The sequence below is a fragment of the Primulina tabacum genome, chromosome 6 (assembly GCF_025594145.1).
Source record: "Primulina tabacum isolate GXHZ01 chromosome 6, ASM2559414v2, whole genome shotgun sequence".
NCBI lineage: Eukaryota > Viridiplantae > Streptophyta > Magnoliopsida > Lamiales > Gesneriaceae > Primulina > Primulina tabacum.
In genome coordinates, this window is record NC_134555.1 from 35775879 (window position 1) to 35796451 (window position 20573).

At 35.7% G+C, this 20573-nt stretch overlaps 1 protein-coding gene across 1 annotated transcript; it reads right to left on the reverse strand.

Annotated features, from left to right (window-relative positions):
- Positions 1-9233: 9233 nt before the first annotated feature.
- Positions 9234-11151, reverse strand: LOC142548155 (putative 2-oxoglutarate-dependent dioxygenase AOP1). The gene is made up of 3 exons (XM_075656486.1): positions 10731-11151; positions 9822-10143; positions 9234-9655 (listed from the first exon to the last, which is right to left on the reverse strand). Exons 1-3 carry the CDS (start codon positions 11099-11101, stop codon positions 9407-9409), a joined length of 942 nt encoding a protein of 313 aa, XP_075512601.1. The 5' UTR covers positions 11102-11151; the 3' UTR covers positions 9234-9406.
- Between the last annotated feature and the right edge of the window lie 9422 nt (positions 11152-20573).

The following is a 20573-nucleotide window of genomic DNA, read 5'->3' on the forward strand; positions in this document are numbered from 1 at the left end:
GCGGTGAAGTTTGGCGGCCCTAGCGCGAGATTTTCTGGAATTCACCTTCTGGACAGTGTCTTTGGCGCTGGGGCGGTAATGTTTGGCCGCCCTAGCGCGGAAGCTTCTGGTCCAAAGTCACGTTCTTCATACTTTAGCACTTGAACCTCCTTCCTTTGACTTCCAAACTTGCTCCCGTGAATCACGAACCCCTCGGGACTTGGCTCCTTGCTTGGAAGCTCTACTTGATTGCTCATGAGCCCATTCAATGTTTCTTTGAATCTCTTCAGTCGTCCTCTCGTAATCGGTCCCTCTGGCAACTCTAACAGGTCCCATGCGTTCCTTGGGGCTTGACCTTCCGTGTTCGCATCACTGCGCGTCTTGGAGTACCCCACGCCTCTCACGTTTTGCTCGAGCCAACAGTGACCCAAGCTACTCCACTCCCTGCCTCAACCCTGGAACACCATCCTTAGACCCTAAAGGACCAACCGTGAGCCTTCCTGCCCTAGCCGCAAGCCCCCTTGGCTGGTGCCAAACCCACAGCTCGCGTGAGGAGTCCATGCTCCACGGGACTCCTCCAAAGCTGCGACCAAGGAGTCCTAGCCATGATAGGATTCTTCCTGACCCTAACCCATGTCTAGCCCAGGCCTAACCCAAGCCCCGGCCAGGCCTTGAGTCCTCATGCAAAGAAACGAGCCAACAAAGTCTTGTGCAACCAAAGTGAAACCCACGGTCCATCCTCTTTTGCTGCCCACGGTTCCAACTTGTTCCTCTATTGTTTTATCAGGTTTTAGTCCATAATTCAATCATATTTTATCATGTATTGGCAGTGCGTCTGTTGGGTTCATAACAATTTTCTAATAAACGTAAAATCGTTGTGTTTTTGAAAATATACGATCTACCGTAAAAATAATCCAACAATCATATTTTTCATGCATAAACAATTAAATCAAGCATATTATAACTTTTATGATGTTTAAAAGAGTTTAGGAAACGTGTCTTTGCGTTTATAACGCTCAAATATAAGATCGTTGGAGAGGGTGCGACGACGGACGACCGGACTACGAAGAACACAAGCCTTTATTCCTTCCTATATTTCGAAAATACTGTGTGTGCTTGTGGTGTTATTTACCGCTATTGATGGTGATGAATTAGGGTGAATAAACACTAGGTTTAGTTATTTATAGATTTGATTGTATACTAATGGGCTTTGGTTTTGGGATTGCAAGCTTAAGGGTAATTGGGCTTACTTAGCTTAATTAAATTGGGCCAAATAACACTTATTTGATTAAATAATAAAATTTTATAAAATTAATTTCCAAAAAATAATATTTTTGATCTTTTAAAACTCCTTGTTTGCCCAAAACCGGCTTCCCGAAAAAAATCGAGCTCTAATTGTAAAATAATTCGAGCTCAAACATTTTTAGAAAAATTAAATCATTTTTAATCATATTATGGAGCTTTGCCATTATGAAATGAAAATACATATTCTTGTCTTGGTCGTCCCCAGTCTCCTTTTCCCTGCCTATTATCGAATATTCGGGTAAAATCCTTAATTTCATGTAATCATGTCATATTATCATTTAATCATGCCATCATACATTTAATCATATAATAAATATCTTGCTAGCATTTAAAATCAATTAAATAAAATAATTTAGCAATTAAAACAATTTTGCAAGCATGAGGTTTACGTATGTTGGTTTTTCGGACGTTACACGCTGTGTTAACTGCCTCCGCCCAAAACCTTTGATATATACCAGAATCAACTAGCATTGTTCTCGCTGCCTTCTTAAGAGCTCGATTTCTCCGTTCATCTACACTATTCTGTTGTAGTGTTCTTGCAGTTGAGAACTCATGCCTGATTCCTATATTTTCAAAAAATTGAGAAAAAATCTGATTGACAAATTCAGTTCCGCGGTCGTATCTGGTTATGTGAATCCCGACTGATTTCTCATTTAAAAGTCTTTTGAAAAGTTTTATCAGTTGTAAAACAGTTTGATCCTTTGATTTAAGAAAAAATTATCTAAGTAAATCTTTAGAAATCATTAACAATCACAAGAGTGTATTTCATTCTTTCTAAATTCATGACTGATATTGGACCAAATAAGTTCATATACATCAGTTTTAAGCATCGGGTTGAAAATTTACTTCCTTTATTTTTAAAAGAGGATCTAACTTGCTTCTCAAACTGACAAGCTGAACAAATTTTATCTTTTGAAAACTCACATTTAGGCAGACCAGTTACCAGTTCGTGTTTGCTCAGTTGTTAAATGGCTTTGAAATTTATACAGTTCAATCTTTTGTACCACAGCCAGTTCTGAGATTGATTTGAAGCTACGAAGTAAAATGGCTTATCAGGTGTATTGCTCCAACTTACTTTGTATGTGTTTCCACATCTATTTTCTGTCATAGTTATATCACCAGTTGCATTTTTAACTGAACATGCATGCTTACTGAATTCAACTGAATGATATTATCGCATAGTTGACTGATGCTGATTAAGTTATATATCAAATTGTCAATAAGTAATACATCATTAATGATAATATTACTATGAATAAGCTTAAATTTACCCACAATTTTACCTAATAAGCCATCCCCAAAATTGATCTTGGGACCAGAATATTTGATTAGTTGAGATATCAGTTTAGTGTTTCCAGTCATATGTCTTGAACATCCACTGTCCAAGTACCTGACTGAATCTTTGATCAAATTATTTGTAACCTGCAATCACAAATAATGAATAAATTTGATACCAAAATCGATTTGGGTCCAGAACTAATAGTCCTTTAGGAACCTAGATTTGGATCGGTCCAACTGATCGACCAGTTTCTGTGTTCCAGATAACCTTTCATGAATTGTGTGTGACATGTGAGTGCGGTGAGGATGATACAACATGTGTTTTTGCTCTTTTATCCTTAGTGTTTATCCAGTATCGTCTTTGAACATTCTTGATAATTATTATAATAGCCTCTTGCTGAATTTTGTTTACCATAAATGGACTTCTTGTGTGACCAGTTGCATGTTTCAGCTAACTCTTGGGAGTGTACCCAATTCCATGTCGTTTTGCCTTGTTCATGTTTCAAATGATTTTTCAACTGGTTTTTCACCAGCTTACTGAACTCAGGATTCTCATGTACCATTACTGATTTAACAAATTGAATATACTTCTCTTTGCTTGTATTCATTTTTGGCATTGTGCTACTAGTTAGGGGTTCATCTTGGCTATTGAACCTGAGACCAATTTTATCTCCAACTAGTTTTTGTGACCTTTGCATTTCATTCAGCGTAACTAACGACTTATTCCAAGCGTGAATTACTTCGGTCAGTTTAGAGTTTTCTGATCATAGCTGCTGATCAAAGAATTGTTTTCTCTATTTTCAGCTATCAGCTTAACAATCTCCTCTTTGACATTTAAGCTTTTGACCGATTTAGAGCTATCAGCTATGTCAGTTGAGGGGTCATTTTACTTTGCCTTAGCTTCCTCAAAAGAGATAGCTAGCATTCAGTACTCATTTACCATATCGTGCAGTGTGGAAATATGTTCTTCTATTGTGAAATCAGTTGAGCTAAAGTCAAATACCTGATCACTGCTGGACTCCAGGTCAGCATCATCAGCCATGAGGCATTTCACCTCCTCTTCATCACTTGAGCTGCTTGAGCTCTCGGTTTTAGATGCTTCGCTGTCAGATTCAACCCACTTTGAGTTGTTCTGTTCAGCTACCGAAGCTTCATGCTTCTTCCTGGATGATTTATTCTCATCCTTAAATATTCTTCTCTGCTTGAAGGGGTTTTTTCCCTTCTCAACTGATCTTCTGCTGTCCTTTTTAGGTTGGACAATCAGCAATGAAATTGCCGGTTTTTCCATAGTTGAAGCACGCATTAGGTCCCTCCTTGGATTCATTTATATGATAGTTTTTCTGAAAGGAACCTTGATTCTTTCTCATGAACTTTCCAAAATTTTTCACAAACAATGATATTGTATCATTGCTCAGCAGTTCTGCTTACTTCTCAACTGAAACTGCTGGTTCCCATTTCAGTGTGCTTAGAGTAATTGCAACTAGTGGAATTATTGGCTCACCTTCTCTCGTTTGCATCTCGAATTCATAGGCTTTTAAATCTGCAAATAAGTCATGTAATTCCACATTGTTCAGGTCTTTTGATTCCCTCGTGGCCATTGTTTTGACATCTCACTCTTTGGGAAGGCCATGCATTACTTTAAGGGCAATCTCTTTGTTTGAGTGCACTCTTCCAAATGCATTCATTTTGTTCATAATACTGCTAAATCTTTCATAAAATTCACCCATCGATTCCCAAGCCATCATCTTGATGTTATCAAATTTCTGAACAACTACTGATAGCTTGTTTTCTTAGGTCTGCTCATTTCTTTCACATAGCTGAATCAGCTTTTCCCAGATTTCTTTAGCTGATTTACGCATTTTGATTTTGCTAAATGTTTTTTTGTCCTGAGTCTTGTACAAGATGTCCTTGGCAATATTGTCCAAGTTAGCCTTTCTCTTATCTTCTGAAGCCCACTCATCTCGTGGCTTTTCTATTCGATGTGGTGCTCCATCAGTGAGAGCAACAACTGTGCGGGATTTCATAATTTTCATGGGTCCATCTGTTTTGAAATACCACATGTCATCGTCCTAAGCAGCTAGATGTGCCTGCATTCTGATCTTCCAATCATCAAACTCTTCCCTGGAGAACATTGGAATCTTGTTGAATGATGACATGATTTTAAGTATCAGTTTGAGAGTACGAGAGTATTCAAGACAAGATTAATCGCTCTGATACCACTTGATAGGATCGGTTAAAATAGTTGGAGTATTTAGAAGGGGGTTGAATAAGCACTCCAGATTTATGTTCTCTTTTTAAAATATGAATCAATTCTTTAAGGAACTGATCTTGAAATATTGTTTGTCGATATAAATCAGTCAAATAATAATAGTTCTGAGATAGACTGAGATATAAATTGAATACTGAGAAATGATATAATGTAAAACTGAAATAATAAATGAGATGAACAAACAAATTTGACGGATGTTCGGAGACTTCAAATGCTATTATGCCACCCTTCTTTCAGGAGGATCGGTTTTTACTAAAAGACATTGATATATTACAACAGATTGTAATAATTCACTTCAGTTAGTCTTACACACTGCCAGACTGAAACTCTTAGTCTGTCAATATTTTTATAGTGATTAACTGAATCGCTCTAACTGGTAGCCTGAATGCTACGAATAAATACAATTAATTTAGAGCTGAGTGTGCGATCTGTAAAATGAGAAAATATTCAGAAAATGTATCAGAACTGATTGAAAATTGTAGATTGTTCATTTCATGTGTTTCACCAACCTTTTTCAATTGATTCGATCAGCTATATATAGTCTTCGATCCGAACGGTCATATTGAATGCATTTAATGACAAATATCTATTGAATCATCGTCTAATCAGTTTATCTGACAGTAGTACGAGGTATTCAGACTAATATATTCTGATTAATTTGTTCTTTGGTACGATCTATCAGTTTTTCTGCTAATACTTCAACTGATGACGTGGCCAATTGATTAGAAGTTGACTAATCAGCCGATCAGTTCAGCTGGATATTATCAGTTCTAACTTATGTTCTATCAGTTATGAAAACTTCAGTTGATAAAGGTTTTTCCAGTTCAGTTCAAACGAAGTCTTCAGTTATGATTACTTGATTTGTCCGATCAGTTTGGTTCTTCAGTTTTCTTACGAGATTATCTTGTCAAACTCTGAAACTTATAATATTCCAACATTACTCGATCTGAAGCTGGGATTTTTAAAACAAAGTTTTTTTGTGCGACAACCACCTGTTGACAGCGAATTTTTGTAATGCGTTCTCATAAATAATAGAGCAATGTTGTGCGTGATGAGTATACTGCCCTCATTCGTAATCACACATAGTACTTGGTTCCTCCCCGTCTAATGCATCTATTGTTGATTATAAATGGGTTTTTAAACTCAAGACTAACTCTGATGGTTCTATTGCTCGTCACAAGGCCCGTCTTTTTATAAGGGTTACTCCCAACTTGCTTGTTTTGATTTTTCTGAAACCTTTAGCCCAGTTGTTAAGCCTACCACAATTCGACTTGTTCTCACCATTGCCTTGACCAAGCAATGACCTATTCATCAAGTAGATATCAACAATGCATTTCTTAATGGCTCCCATTCTGAGATAATTTATATGCAGCAGCCTCCAGGGTTTAAACAAAAGAAAGGTGATGTTACATTGGTTTGTTGATTACATAAGGCTATTTATGGTCTTAAACATGCGCCTCGTGCATGGTTTGATAAACTGAAATTAGCCTTACAACAGATGGGTTTTTCTGCTTCAAAAGCCGGCCCCTCATTACTTGTTACATTTTGTTCTGCCTTAATTATTTATGTTCTTGTGTATGTGGACGACATCATTGTAAAAGGAGGTGACTCTACTCTAAATATTGCTCTTATTTATAAGCTAGACAACCAGTTTTCTCTGAAAAATCTGGGAAACTCATGTTATTTCTTAGGAATTGAAGTCTTCAGGCTCTCCGATGGTTCTCTTTTTCTCTCCCAATCCATATATGTTCAAGAGCTACTTCTAAAGAAAAAAATGAGCAGTGCCAAATCTCTTCCAATTCCAATGATTACTAGTCTCAAACTATTGGCCAAGGAAGGTGATCCTTTTGATGATGCCAAACTATATCGAAGTACAGTTGGTGCATTGAAATATTTAACAATCATTAGGCAAGATATAGCATTTAGTGTCAATAAGTTTTGCCAATTCATGCAAACTCCTCTTCGATTACAATGGAAGGCTGTTAAAAGAATACTCAGTTATCTTAATGGTTCTACTCATTATAGGATTCATCTTACTGCCTATACTCGAATGTCTCTCACAGGTTTTTGTAATGAGGATTCGGGGAGTGATCCAGATGATCGTCTCTCCACTTCGGGTTTCTGCTAGTTTCTTGGAGCCTCCCCCCATTGCTTGTAGCTCCAGGAAACAACAAGTTGTTTCCCAATCTAGTATGGAAACTGAATATTGGAGTTTAGCTCATGCTACGTCCGAGTTGCTTCGGATTCGACAAATATAACTTAACCGTTGTTGTTTGTCCAAAAAACACGCTGATCGACAACGATTTTATAAAACTGTTGTCGATTGTCCAAAAAAACGCGCTAATAAATAGACAACGGTTCATAGAACCATTGTCTTTGACTCTAAAAAAACGCTCAAAGACAACGATTTTTATAAAACCGTTGTCTTTGACCCCTAAAAAGACAATGGTTTTTACCAAAACCGTTGTTAAATTATACGACAACGGTTTTAGTGAAAAACCATTGTCGTAGGTCCGTTGTTGATTGTGTTTTTTCTTGTAGTGTCTTAACAGAATTGCATGTTTCTCCAGCATTCTACGACCAAACACTTCTAACTTGATTTGTACTTTGTTCGAGAGAAGGTTCTATCCAACAATCTATTTGTCCGACATGTTCCATCTTGTGATCAGATTGCAGACGTACTTAAAAAGCCTTTATACGCTGCCTACTTTACCAATTTTCGATCCATGCTCAGAGTCGTGCTAAATCCCTTGTTGAGCTAGCAGGGGCAAGTCAAGTAATATGTATGAGTGAAACTTGGGTTCGAGTATGAAAGCACAACACTATAATATTATTCACATGCTTGGGCTCACAAATGTGGTTGTTCTCTAGAAGGATATAAAATGGAGAGACTAACAAACGAAAAGATTTGATTCTTTAGTTTGTTAATTTATTACTTGTAGATTTATTTTCATACACTTGTATATATACCCATGTAACTAAACTATTACGTAATTAAAGCAAATATCCCAAATTCCTCCAATTGAATTATGCTATTTGTTTTCTAACTCTTAGAAGTTAGATTTTACTATTTTTCGCGCAAGTTTGTGCAATATTTTTACTTGACAATCCCACCATCACAGATTTTGTAGCAAACACCAAAATACCTTCAAGGTTCAAGCTGAAAGACTAGAACTACAAGAATTTCCCAGCCTCAACGAGAGTTTGTGTCGAGCTTGACCGTTTCGTGAGAAATATACAATCCTTACCCCATTTCATCTCGATTCTCAGCTAGAACCGTATTCTCCTCGTCCTGCACTCCCGAAAGAAACGCTAACGCCGATGGAATAACTCCAGGACAATGAAAATCGGCGACAACGATGGATTTGGGGAAATCGTGAGGTTAGGATTCTTAGAAAAACAGATCTATTGTGAGTATGTGTTACGATATGTGTGTATGTGTGATCCAAATATATTTTTAATTAAAAAAAGTTGCCTGGTGATATATTTAAATACTCGTCTATTATTTAACTCCAAATTTTATTTTAATATTGTTTATAATTCCGATATTTGCCAATTCATTGAAACACACGTTCTAATATTTTGGCTCGATAATTATTTTTCGTCAAATACTAAGTAATTAACATCACTACAAGAATAAATGTTTATGGTGACATTCATAAATGTCATCATATTCAATATTTAGTGACATTTAAGTTTTAGTGACACCTCCAATAAATGTCATCTATTCCAATGTCGTCTTAAACTTACTGACATTTTTTAATGTCATTATAAGATGTTAATGACAACTTCATACGTGTTACTAATTATTAATTTAATGACAATTTTAAATATCAGGAAAACTCATGTTTAAATACATTTATAGATGGCTTGTTATTATAGTAATAATAACAAATTTATATGTCAGTTAAAATCATTTATAATGACAACTAAAAGTGTCGTGTATATTATTTATAGTGACAATAACAAATGTGAGAATATTTGAGTTGGATAAATATAGGAGGAGGGAAAATTAGATAAAATAAATGTGAGAATAAAAAAACATATTAGATTAGTTATCCTGACATTTTTAATTGATGTCATTTTTATATGGAGGGAGACAATTATTTTCCTTCCTCCAATATCTATCTAACCCAAATATTCTCACACTTATTTATAGTGAAATTTTTAAGTTTTTTAATGAATTTTTACGATGTGGGAAAAGTAATTGTTCTCCTCCATATAAAAGATGACATCAATTAAAAATGTCATGATAACTAATCTAATATGTTTTTTTATTTTACACATTATTAATTTTTTACAAGTGTCATTATTAAGTATTTATAACAACATTTAATCAAAAGTGTCTACAAAAAAGTGTCACAATAGCCATTTATTGTTGTAGTGCATGGAGCCTGACAACAATGATAACAATACGAAGCTTGTAATATATGATTCACAAATTCGTGTCTATCCCAAACAAACTCTCAAATTGTTTACTACATAATAATGATTCACATCTTATTAAAAAAACACGCTTACAGGTACATCAAGCCAAAGCACCGATATCTCTAAACACGATTTCTTCTCAAAATTTCAAGCCCCACAGTACGCTTTTAGAGTTCCAAAGGATTTTTTATCCATATTCTTGTAATAGAAATCAAGAAATTTCGAATAATCGAAGGGTTTGAACAGCAAGGGATGCTCTTCATCAATCATTTCTTCAGGGGCTTTGATAACGTAACCTTCTCTTGGAACTGAAAATATTGCCAGTGAATAACGAGCAACATCTCCTCTCATCATCACCCTGTGTTGCGGAGAATGCAGCCTTCCATTTGTCCATGCCTTGATTTTAAACAAAAATTTATTTTAGTGTTTTAGAGTTCGATCCTACTTATATACACAGTAATCAGAATGATAGGTTTCAAATCCACGTAATATTTCGAACGACTTAATCCAAATGCACGCTAAAGGAAAAGTAGTAGTTCAAGTGATATTGGTGGGCACTTACATGAAAAGATTCTCCGATCATGACAATGAAAGAATTCGGAGAAGACTGTGCTGAAATCCATTGTCCATCTTTTGTCTGCACTTCCAATCCCTTTGCCTCATTTTGATACAATATGGTCACCATGTTTTTATCTGTGTGCGCCGGTAATCCAAGCTCGGTTTCATGGCTCTTCGGGGGATCATATTTCTGAACTCGAATGAGGTAATTTGTCGACTGTATTTGTTCGTCTACATATTTTTCGAGTTCCAAGCTTTCAAGAACCATCTTACGCACAATTTGATCCAATTCGGATAGCTGCTCTGAGAAGGACTGAATACTCTTGCTACCAAGAGGAATTAAAAATTAGCATACCAACATTTTGTGCCAAAAAATAAATGGTTTGCAAGAAAGCCAAAATTAATATTAGAAAAGCATATAAAACTTAAGGTAAAACTCACAATCACGAGGAAACATTTTTGAAAACCTAACGTAAATTTAAGCCCGTGTTGGGACAATTAAAATTTAGAAAATTTCGAAGTTGATTTGCGTTCTTTCAAATATTATATCAAAGTGACTGCAAATGGATTATTTAAATCTAATCTGATCCCAGAGAAATATCTTGAAAGGAAAGTGAAAAATTATTAATCCTTAATTGAAATTACTTATATTCCATAAATAATTTTCAGGTCCCCAAATCTAAAATCCTTTAAAATTAAGACATCTTTAACTAAAATGAAAATTTTGAAATCCTCTTCGATCTACATACTGAACCAACTCAAATTCATTCATTAGAATCCATTTCTGAAAAACACATACTAACAAAAAATTTACACGCACTCAAAAATTATTCATCTGGATGTAGTAAATAAATTAATGATATGAAATAAAAATCAAGATTTTTGAATTCATGACAAGATCATTAGCTCCTACCTGAAATCATGGTTTCCTTCAGGCCACATAAGATTCGTGAAGCTTTCGATACTCCCTTCGTCGAGTGCATTTTCAATTCCCAAGCTTTCATAGAGTGGCACCTCTGCATGCTGACCAATGTAGCCATGATAGAGTTTATTTGACTTGTTTTGAAGTTTACTCTGTAAAGGGAGCTCGAAAAGCTTCTTCAACCCTTCAAATACCGAGTTTCGGAGATTTTGAGGAATCTGATCATATGTTGCCTCGAAGCAGCCGAATTCTTGGAGGCTGAACTTAACTTGGTTCTTAACAGATTCCCAGTTGGGGCTTTTGCTTCCTTGTATCAGTTCTGAGAAATTGAAGATTGGAAGCTTGATAGTTTCTGAGCCCATGTTTCCCAAATTTTTTTTATCTGCGGACGTTGGAAGAAGGAAAAGGTATGAAAAGTGTTGGCGTGTTGCCTATACATTTATAAGCTAGGTGACCTACGTACAATCAAGAAAACGTGTTTTTGTACAAATTGATGAAATAGATGAGCACAACACGATTTCGATTCTCTCTATCAACACTTTCTTAGTCGAGTATGACCTATTGCAGTTTACCCATTTGACGTGGTTTGTAGGTTAATACCTTAAGCCCGATGGTTTACCAAAAGCATATCCAAAGGGTACCAGCCACGGTTCCCGTCACCACGAAGAATCTATTATTTTCATCACATAATTTTTAAAATTATATTTCCACAATCGATCAACATCATGCATGTCAATCTATTGTTTAAAAAAAATTTCTTACTAAATCTAAATTAGTTGCATTTGTGTCTATATATTTTTTTCAGAACACAATTAGTTGAGATAAACAGTCATAAAATATAAGAGTTGAAACTTTAAATTGTTGAGAAACATGCATTTTATATTCAATGAGAGAGACAAAGTAACATGTTTCTCAACAATTTAAAGTTTCAACTCTTATATTTTATGACTGTTTATCTCAACTAATTGTGTTCTGACATATTTTATAAATGTTGGAAATAAAATAAAAGATATCCTTAGTGTAAACGAGATTCTCGTGATTTCAAAAAACAAGTCAACCATACTAATTCGAATTAAATGAATTAACAACTGCATTAAGCAAAACTAGGATGTAATAAAATATTCACCAAAATCCTTCAAGCCTGTACCAACTTAAATTTGATTATGCTGGTGCATCTTTCTTGATCTATTCATCGAAAGAAATAGGGATCTGTTAGACAGATCAAATAGAGTTTGCAGCCTCGAAAAAAATACATTTCAATGTTTCATTTTGGAAAAGTCTTTAAAGTATCTTTAATTTTCAGGTGGGAAATTGTAGTTTTTTTTTTTTTTTTTTTTGTAGTTTTGATCATTTAGTTTGTCAAATTTTGATCTTAGTTTTATATCTGTCAAGTTTTGACAATTTTAATATTTTCTGTTAAAGATATGCTTTATCATATTTATGATATGCATGATGACATGTTAAAGTCACATTGGAAATTAAAATAAAAACTCTCAATTTTTTTTGAAGATAATAAAATAAGATGAAAATGCGACAATTTATTTAAATATTTCCTTTTAATTAAGTATTTACTTCTTAAAATATATTTCAATATCGCGATATCTTCATCTACATATGCTTCTATTACTATTTTTCATGAGATTCACGTAATTTCTCTAAAAAATAATAATTTATGATAGCTTCATCATTTTCTCATGAAATCATATTTTTAAAAAATTTCAATTTATTTACTGATGCGGCGAAGTTAAAACCAAATCAAAACAAAACAATATACACTCACACTTTATAATTAAGTATAAACCCCTTATACTTGCTGTGGTACTATCAAAGGCTTATTTTTTTATAAACACCAAATATACTATTACTTTATTTAAAATTAGATATGGAAGGAAAAATCTATTATTGTTGTGAGGACACGTAATTTCAAAGAACGAAACATCTTAAAGTGTGGAAAATTCAGAATAGTAAAACTCGGGACGTCGTAAAAACCACAAGACCGAAACTTGAAACTTTAGCTCAAAGAAGCTTCATTTATATGTCCTAAATAAACCAAAATTATAGTCAAAGAAAGAGCTGAAAGTTTGGAAAATATAATATGCAAGAACTGACCTTTGAGTTAACCAAAGTGATTCTTGGTTGTGAATGAAATTTTAACTACTTTGGCACCAAGTTTTCGGCCAAGACCACCCCTTAGAGTGGCAAAATTCAGCCTAAAAAATACATGCAAGCCCTTTCACAAATCTTTTGCACCAAAAAATCCTCCCAAATCAATCAAAATTTCGGCCACCTCCAGGAAGAAATAAAGGCTGGAATCGAACATTTCGTGTAGCAGCTAGGCACGTCCAAGTGCTGCCCAAATCGTGACCAAGTGCTGCCCAATTCGTGACCGAGGTGCTGCCCAAGTTTGCCCGAAAGGCTACCCGTTTTCGACCCAAGTTCGGCCAAGGTTTGTCCAAAGTCCAAGCAAGTTCGAAACCGTACCTTTGAATTACACTAAGTGGGCCTATATATGTTTTAAAGGCTCATGTATGTGTTAAAATTCGATTGTATACTATATGTTTTGCTATGAATCATTTGTATTATTATATGCTTCTGACTTGCATCTTTTGCTCAGGTTAGTTTTGATTTGTTCTGTCTATTTTGTTTTGATTTGATCCGTTCGATCTGTCTGTTTCGTCCTAATAGGATAAGTTCGTTTCATATGATTTGAACGATGGCGCATCGGGAAAGCCTGTGAGGAAAAATACTCCAAAGAGAGCATGTATATGGGAGAAGGCCCTAGAAGGATCCTAGATGCGGGAAAAGACCCTAGAGAGAGCTCATTTATAGGAGAAGGCCCAGAGGGAGCCCAAGATCAAGTACAACATATGGTCATTATTATAATATCTGTGTGATTTTGATTTGATAAGACTTTGCCGGTTAAGATTTTGTTATGTTTGATATGATATGATCGATATAAGTTTTAAACTCTGTCTGTTCCATTTCCGACCTCTGCTTTGAAAAATGATTACTTTAAATATAATATATGTACAACTTGTTATTTTGTTATTCGGTCGGCACTCAGTTGCTGAGTGTTTCCCAAAATGCTCATTCTCTTACGTCCCTTCCCAGATAATAATGAAGAACCGATGGAAGAGACAGAACAAGATCAATTTTGGGGCTGGTGAAAAAATCCAGATTTATGAAGACCAAGTCCCGATTTCATGATTATAGTTTATTTGTTTCCGTATTTCGCACCTTTCTTTGTAAGAACAACTTCCGCATTATTCTTATTTTACATATGTAAATACAATATTCTTTTATAAATTAAACTTTGTTTTTGCTATTTGCTACGAGACTTATTGTTTACAATGAAATTGTTAAATAATGATGGATGTCTTTTATGCATCGGTCTCGAGGCGTGAAATTTAAGTGGTATAAGTGTTAGAGTAGATGCCCTGCAAGCCAACGGTTGGCTAGGGAATTTATTGACTCAAGTGTAATAAACAATCTTTATTTTAATATAATTTATCTTTTTATGGTCTTGTTATACTTTATTTGTATACCCATGCAAACAGCGTAGATAAAGTCCTTGATTATGCTTTAATACAAATGAATCGTAATTCGATGTTGAAATTCATTTGTAAACACTGCATATTCTAAATTCGTTCCTAGTCGATTCAGCCGCCTAAAACAGGGATAAAGGTCGCTTGAGCTCGAGACTAACATTTGTGATGTTGTGTACTGCGTTTCTTGGTAAGGGCATAGAGATGGCCAAACATGCAGATGGGTAGTCATATGATGATTATACCGAACAACCCTCCCTCGGACTTTCCAAGTGGTTATCATTCATCGAGAAGATAAGTCTGTGGTTATGATTGTACACCATTAGTCCTTACGACCCGGGACAACACTGAGGCTCTATATGCTACAGCTGTGCTTTGACTCGTTTACCGGCTCCAGGAGAGTCATCAGGTGGCGAGATGTACGTTAGAGAAGAAGTTCTCAAATAGTAAACGCGATGCCACTATTATAGTTATCACATAGTTATCGAATTATTATGAAACCCTCGATGAACCAATGGTTGCAGATTCGATCGGGATATATGAGATGAAGGGACCGTACTGTACGTTAATCATAATCGACTGGTTCTTGCAGGCACTATCAGTGATACCTAGGGGATCATGAGGCGATGCTACTAGTCGCTCTTACCATGATCCGATGGGTGCAATCAGAAATGAGTTCTGACATTCTGGATCAAGGTGTTGATGAAAAGAATGAGGCTAACTAGGGTAAGCCCGAAGAAGTTGAATTTATGAAATTTGAAGAGAATAAATTCAAGGATTTGAATTTATAAAATTTGATAATTCAATTTATTAAACTCAAAAGTTGGGTTTATTAAATATTAAATTATGGAGGTAATAAAATTCAAGGAGTTATATTTATAATTTAAATAATAAATTCAAATGTTGAATTTATAATGGATTTAATTTATTAAACTCAAAAGTTGAGTTTATTAATTATTAAATTAAATATAGTTGGTAATATGTTTAATGGGCTTGTAGGAGTACAAGTCCAACATATTAAATAATTAAAGTTCTTAATGGACTTTGATTAATTAATTAAACTAGTTGGACTAGTCCAATTAATTAATCAAGCTCATTAATGTTAAATAAAAAGCCCATGTATTATTTTATGGTAATTAGGTCATCACTTAATTATAAATAATGGTTGATGAGCTAAACCCTAGCCTCCATGACTTGCCATGCTCGAAAATATCTCTCCCAAAAACCCTAAATATTTCGGCCACCTCCTTGTAGGGAAAAGGTTGAGCCGTCTCTCAAACCTTGATCTCCAACGTAAAACTTCTCCCAATTTTCTAGTGCAAATTGGAAGAAGAATAGATCATCCATTCGTGGACCTGACTAGAAGAAAAACAAGGACTCCCTTGAAGAAAGTTCGTAGGGATTCATCAAGAGTTAATCCGTTTATACCGGATTAGTTGGAGCCACGTGATTAATTCACAAAAGTATAATTTTCTAACATCCTATGAATTTTTTTGATAAAATCATACAAGCGCCTAAAGCAATACATATTTTGATTGTCAAAAATAAATAAAAATTTTAAAACTTCCGCTGCGTTTGGGCGTGTATAAAACCTAGATCCAACAGTGGTATCAGAGCCAGGTTTTTCTAAATTGTATGATATTGATATTGAATAATTTATTTCTAACCACACAAGAAAATTTTTCAGAAAATTGAAGCACCATAAAAAATTTTTTTTCAGAAAACAAAAAAAAAATTATTTTTTGGATCTGCCCGGAACTGTTCTGGGCCGCACGCTGCGCACAGGCGCCGAGCGCAGCGCGCGGAACGTCCGCAGGCAGCGCGCGCACGGCGGGCTGTCGCGCTGCGCAGCTGCGCGCGCGGGGCGTTTGGAGCGTCCGCACGTAGCGCGATCACGGCGGGCAGGCGCGCTGCGCCGATGCGCCGCACGCGGCCCGCGCACGGCGTGCAAGCACGCGCAGCGGCGTAGCGTCCTTACGCTGCGCGCACAGGCTGCTGCCACCGCCCGAAACGTTCGGGCAGCGGGCGGGCAGCGCGGGCGGCTGCCCGGGAGTGTCACGGGAAGCGTGCTGTATGATGGGCTTGAATTGTTTGGGCCTAGGACGCAATTTTCTGATTGTTGGGTAAAATTGATTCAATTTTTATTTTGGAAAATTGATTTTTGGAAAATTAAAAAAAATATTTTCTTGTAAAATAAATAATTAGAATATGATTTTAATTATGTATGGTAAAATGAGTTTTACAAGAAATCAATTATTATTGATTTAATTTGAAATTAAATAAAGGAGTTTATTTAATTTATTAAATTTTTTAATAATTGTGGTGGTTAGTGATAAAATTATTAAATATATGATTTATCAATTAATTAAATTGTTTAATTAAATCGATGTTAATATTTGATATTAAATGTATGAAGGATGATCGAGAGCCTTGACCAATGCCTTTTGTGTATGTTAGGATATTTTACAGTTTTATTCGTTTTTTTTAATTTTTTACATTATTAAAGTGGGCCTGATTTATGGCCAGTTCTCACCCAGTGAGATGTATCCCTTATGTGCCATGGCTATTTAAATGTAATTATTAGAAATAGTGGGAGATAAAAAATGGAAGATGGTGGGCCCGATGAACGAGATGAAGACATGTAAAATATATGAAGCTCTTGTAATAGTTACATTTGCATCCCTGCATTCACCTAGGTTTTGGACCTGGATCCATGTTTGGTTCACATGGATCTAATAGTGTTGGCGATCGATCATCCTTATTTATTGTTGAATGTCATATTATGATATATGTGATATATAGTAGTACGCATGTATGTTTATTATTAAATAATATAGTTGCATGAATCCGGCAAACATACAAACTCGTGGAACGCGATTTTTAAATTAAAATGATGAGACAATTTTTGAAATTAAAATCCCTCATTTTCAATAAGATTCAAAATTTATATCAAACCGAAAAAGTAAAAAGTTTAATTTTTCCTTACCTTCCATCAACCGTGGTTGCATGTTGATCGCTACCCGCGGACAGTGTCTGGCTCATATTATTGGGGAGGCCTGTACGTCCGAAAGTTGTGACTTCCACCGGACATATGATGTGAATTGAATGGAACTCCCATGACTTCGGCTCATATTATTGGGGGAACTCATGGCGACCGTCCACTACAATTTAATATTGATGGGTTGGTTTGACACGCAAAATTAAATGGCGTCATATTATTGGGTCCTTATTAAACGTGAGGCAAAACACGTGGAGGTTGCATAGGGATGCAATTGGATTCTACCTTTTAGAAATTATAGTTGGCTGATATTATTCGAGATTATAATTGGCTAATTGGACTCTATGTGCCCACTAAGGAAATACGATTTCCCTTTTTCATCAGAGGGTGGTGGAAATGTCAAAATAGTGGGAGGGAGATTTATAAAATAAAATCCATATTTTATATCTTAAAATTATTTTAAAATAATCAGCAACTATTATTCTATTTCCGTATCAGTATATTTTCGATTTCGTCACGTAATACATTTCTGTTATTAACAAGCTAACTGAATCTAATTTTCAAGACTGGTTGGGAAATTGTTCTGAATTCGTAGAAAATGACATACACACTAATGTCAGTCATGCTGAACTGACAAAGCATGCAAGATGGTAGGACCATAGTATGCAAGCTAAAGTGTAACATGCTCGCTTCTATGTCAAATGAACCGTAGGGACAGTTTGAGGAAATGTTGAATGCTGTTGACATTCGAATACACATGCAAGAGTTGCATGGTACATGAAACCCGTACATTGATGCACACCATTTTTAAAAGCTCATGACTACATGCATGCAAGATGGGGCTATGGCCCATGAGCATGGTGTACGTATGACTGGGCTTATTGAGAATGTGGTGAGCCTCGAATATGTGATTCCTAACAAGTGACTAGATAACATCAATTTGTTGTCTTTCTCTTCCTCGTTTGGCAGGGTTATGGTGAACTTCAATTTGAATAAGACAGATGATAGCCTTGAAGAGCTAGTCAATACGCTTATAACTTATGAGATCACCATAAATTAGGGAATTGTTGTTTTTCTAATGGGCTTCTCGTTAGACGAAAAATGGCCCACCAGGTAAGGGAAAGAAATGTTCTGCCCCTCAAAAGAAAAATAAACCCAATAAGAGGTAAACTCTGAAAGACACTTAAAAGGCCTGCAAAGCCCGGTAAGTTAGAACATATTTATTTCACTGCAAGAAGTCCGGACATAAGAAATTATATGTGCCAGAAATGTTCTGGAAATGATAAGTGAATGTCCAAGTAAACATAATTTCAACAACAAACAAAAGAAAGTTAGATGATCTAAATCCCACACAAATATGGCACGGTAGACTATGTCACATTTTCCAAAGAAGAATGCACAAACTAGTGGGAGAAGGCATGTTTGACTTGTCAGACATAAATTCTCTACTTACTTGTAAATCCTGTCTAAAAAGAAAAATGACAAAGACTTCATTCAATGAAAACGTGGAACGTGCACATGGTCTATTGGATTTGATTCACACAGACATTTGTGGCCCGCTAAGTGTTAGCACAGAATATGGGCAATCCTACTTCATTACCTTTACTGATGACCATTCGAGGTATGGGTATGTTTATGAAACACAAATATGAAGCATTTGAAAGGTTCAAAGAATTCAGATCTGAAGTAGGAAAACAGCTAAAAAGGAGTATTAAGACACTTCGATCTGATCGAGATGGAGAATACTTAAGTGCTGAATTTTTGGGTTATCTAAAAGAGAATGAGATTCTCTCAGTGTGAACTCCACCAGCAACACCACAATTGAATGGTGTTTCTGAACGTCGAAATCGAACCTTGATGGACATGGTTCGATCCATGATGAGATTCACTGAATTGCCTACATCGTTTTGGGGCTTTGCACTTGAAACTGCGGCAATGTTGTTGAATAATGTCTATGCTAAAGCAGCTGATAAAACACCATATGAGATATGGATGGGAAAAACTCTCAAATATTCTTACCAAAGAATATGGGGATGTCCTGCTTATGTGAAGCAGATAGTGGGAGACAAATTGGATAGTATATCCACTTTGTGCTACTTTGTAGGATATCCAAAGAATTCTGTTGGATATTATTTCTATCATCCCAATGAAGCAAAAGTGTTTGTTTCAAGAAATGCCACCTTTTTGGAAAAGGAGTTTCTATTAGATAGAAAAGGCAAGATGATAGAACTTAAAGAAATTCAAGATACTCCCTCAACTATAGAAGTTGAACCCATTTCCCAAGAACCAGTAGTTGAAGTACAAGCTTCTAGAAGGTCTGATAGGGTTATTAGACCACCTGCAAAATATACGCTTCTTCATGAACAAGGCCATGATAAGTCTTGTGTTGGATGTGATCCAATGAACTTTAAAGAAGTAATATCTGATACTGATTCAACCAAATGGATTGAAGCCATGCAGTCAGAAATGGACTCTATGTATTCAAACCAAATCTGGACATTGATGGATCCACATGAGGGAATCGTTCCCATAGGATGCAAATGGCTCTACAAAAGAAAGCTTGGGGCGGATGGGAAGGTAGTGACCTTCAAGACTGCTTGGAAAAGGTTATACTCAAAGGCAAGGAGTTGTCTATGAGAAAATTTTTTCACCGGTTTCTATGTTTAAGTCCAGTAGAATACTACTAACCATAGCATCATGGTATGACTATGAGATATGGCAAATGGATGTAGAGACTGCATTCCTCAATGGAGACATCAAAGAAGAAATTTATATGTCTCAATCTGAGGGATACACATCAGTAGGAAGTGAGCATAAGGTATGCAAAATCCAGAGATCAATATATGGTCTCAAGCAGGCATCAAGGAGTTGGAACCTCAGATTTGATAGCACTATCAAAGAGTTTAGTTTTGCTAAGAATCCTGAGGAACCGTGTGTGTACAAGAAAGTTAGTGGGAGTGCAATGACATTCGTAGTACTTTATGTTGATGATATCCTGCTCATTGGGAATGATATAGGATTACTGCAATCAACTAAAGTATGGTTAGCCAGTAAATTCTCCATGAAAGACATGGGTGAAGCATCCTACGTATTGGGAATACAAATCTATAAAGATATATCAAAGAGGATGCTCGGACTCACCCAAGCCTCCTATATCGATACCATTATAAAACGATTCTCTATGGAAGAGTCCAAGAGAGGATACTTATCAATGTGTCATGGTATTACTCTATCTAAAGCTATGTGTCCCAAAACTGATGAAGAGATAGAGATGATGACACGTATTCCATA

Coding starts and splice junctions, on each gene's coding strand:
- LOC142548155 (XM_075656486.1), bottom strand. CDS start 11,101: ATGGGCTCAGAAACTATCAAGCTTCCAATCTTCAATTTCTCAGAACTG. Junction 10,144..10,730: donor GAAGGAAACCATGATTTCAG/GTAGGAGCTAAT, acceptor TCCTCTTGGTAG/CAAGAGTATTCAGTCCTTCT. Junction 9,656..9,821: donor TGATCGGAGAATCTTTTCAT/GTAAGTGCCCAC, acceptor TTTAAAATCAAG/GCATGGACAAATGGAAGGCT.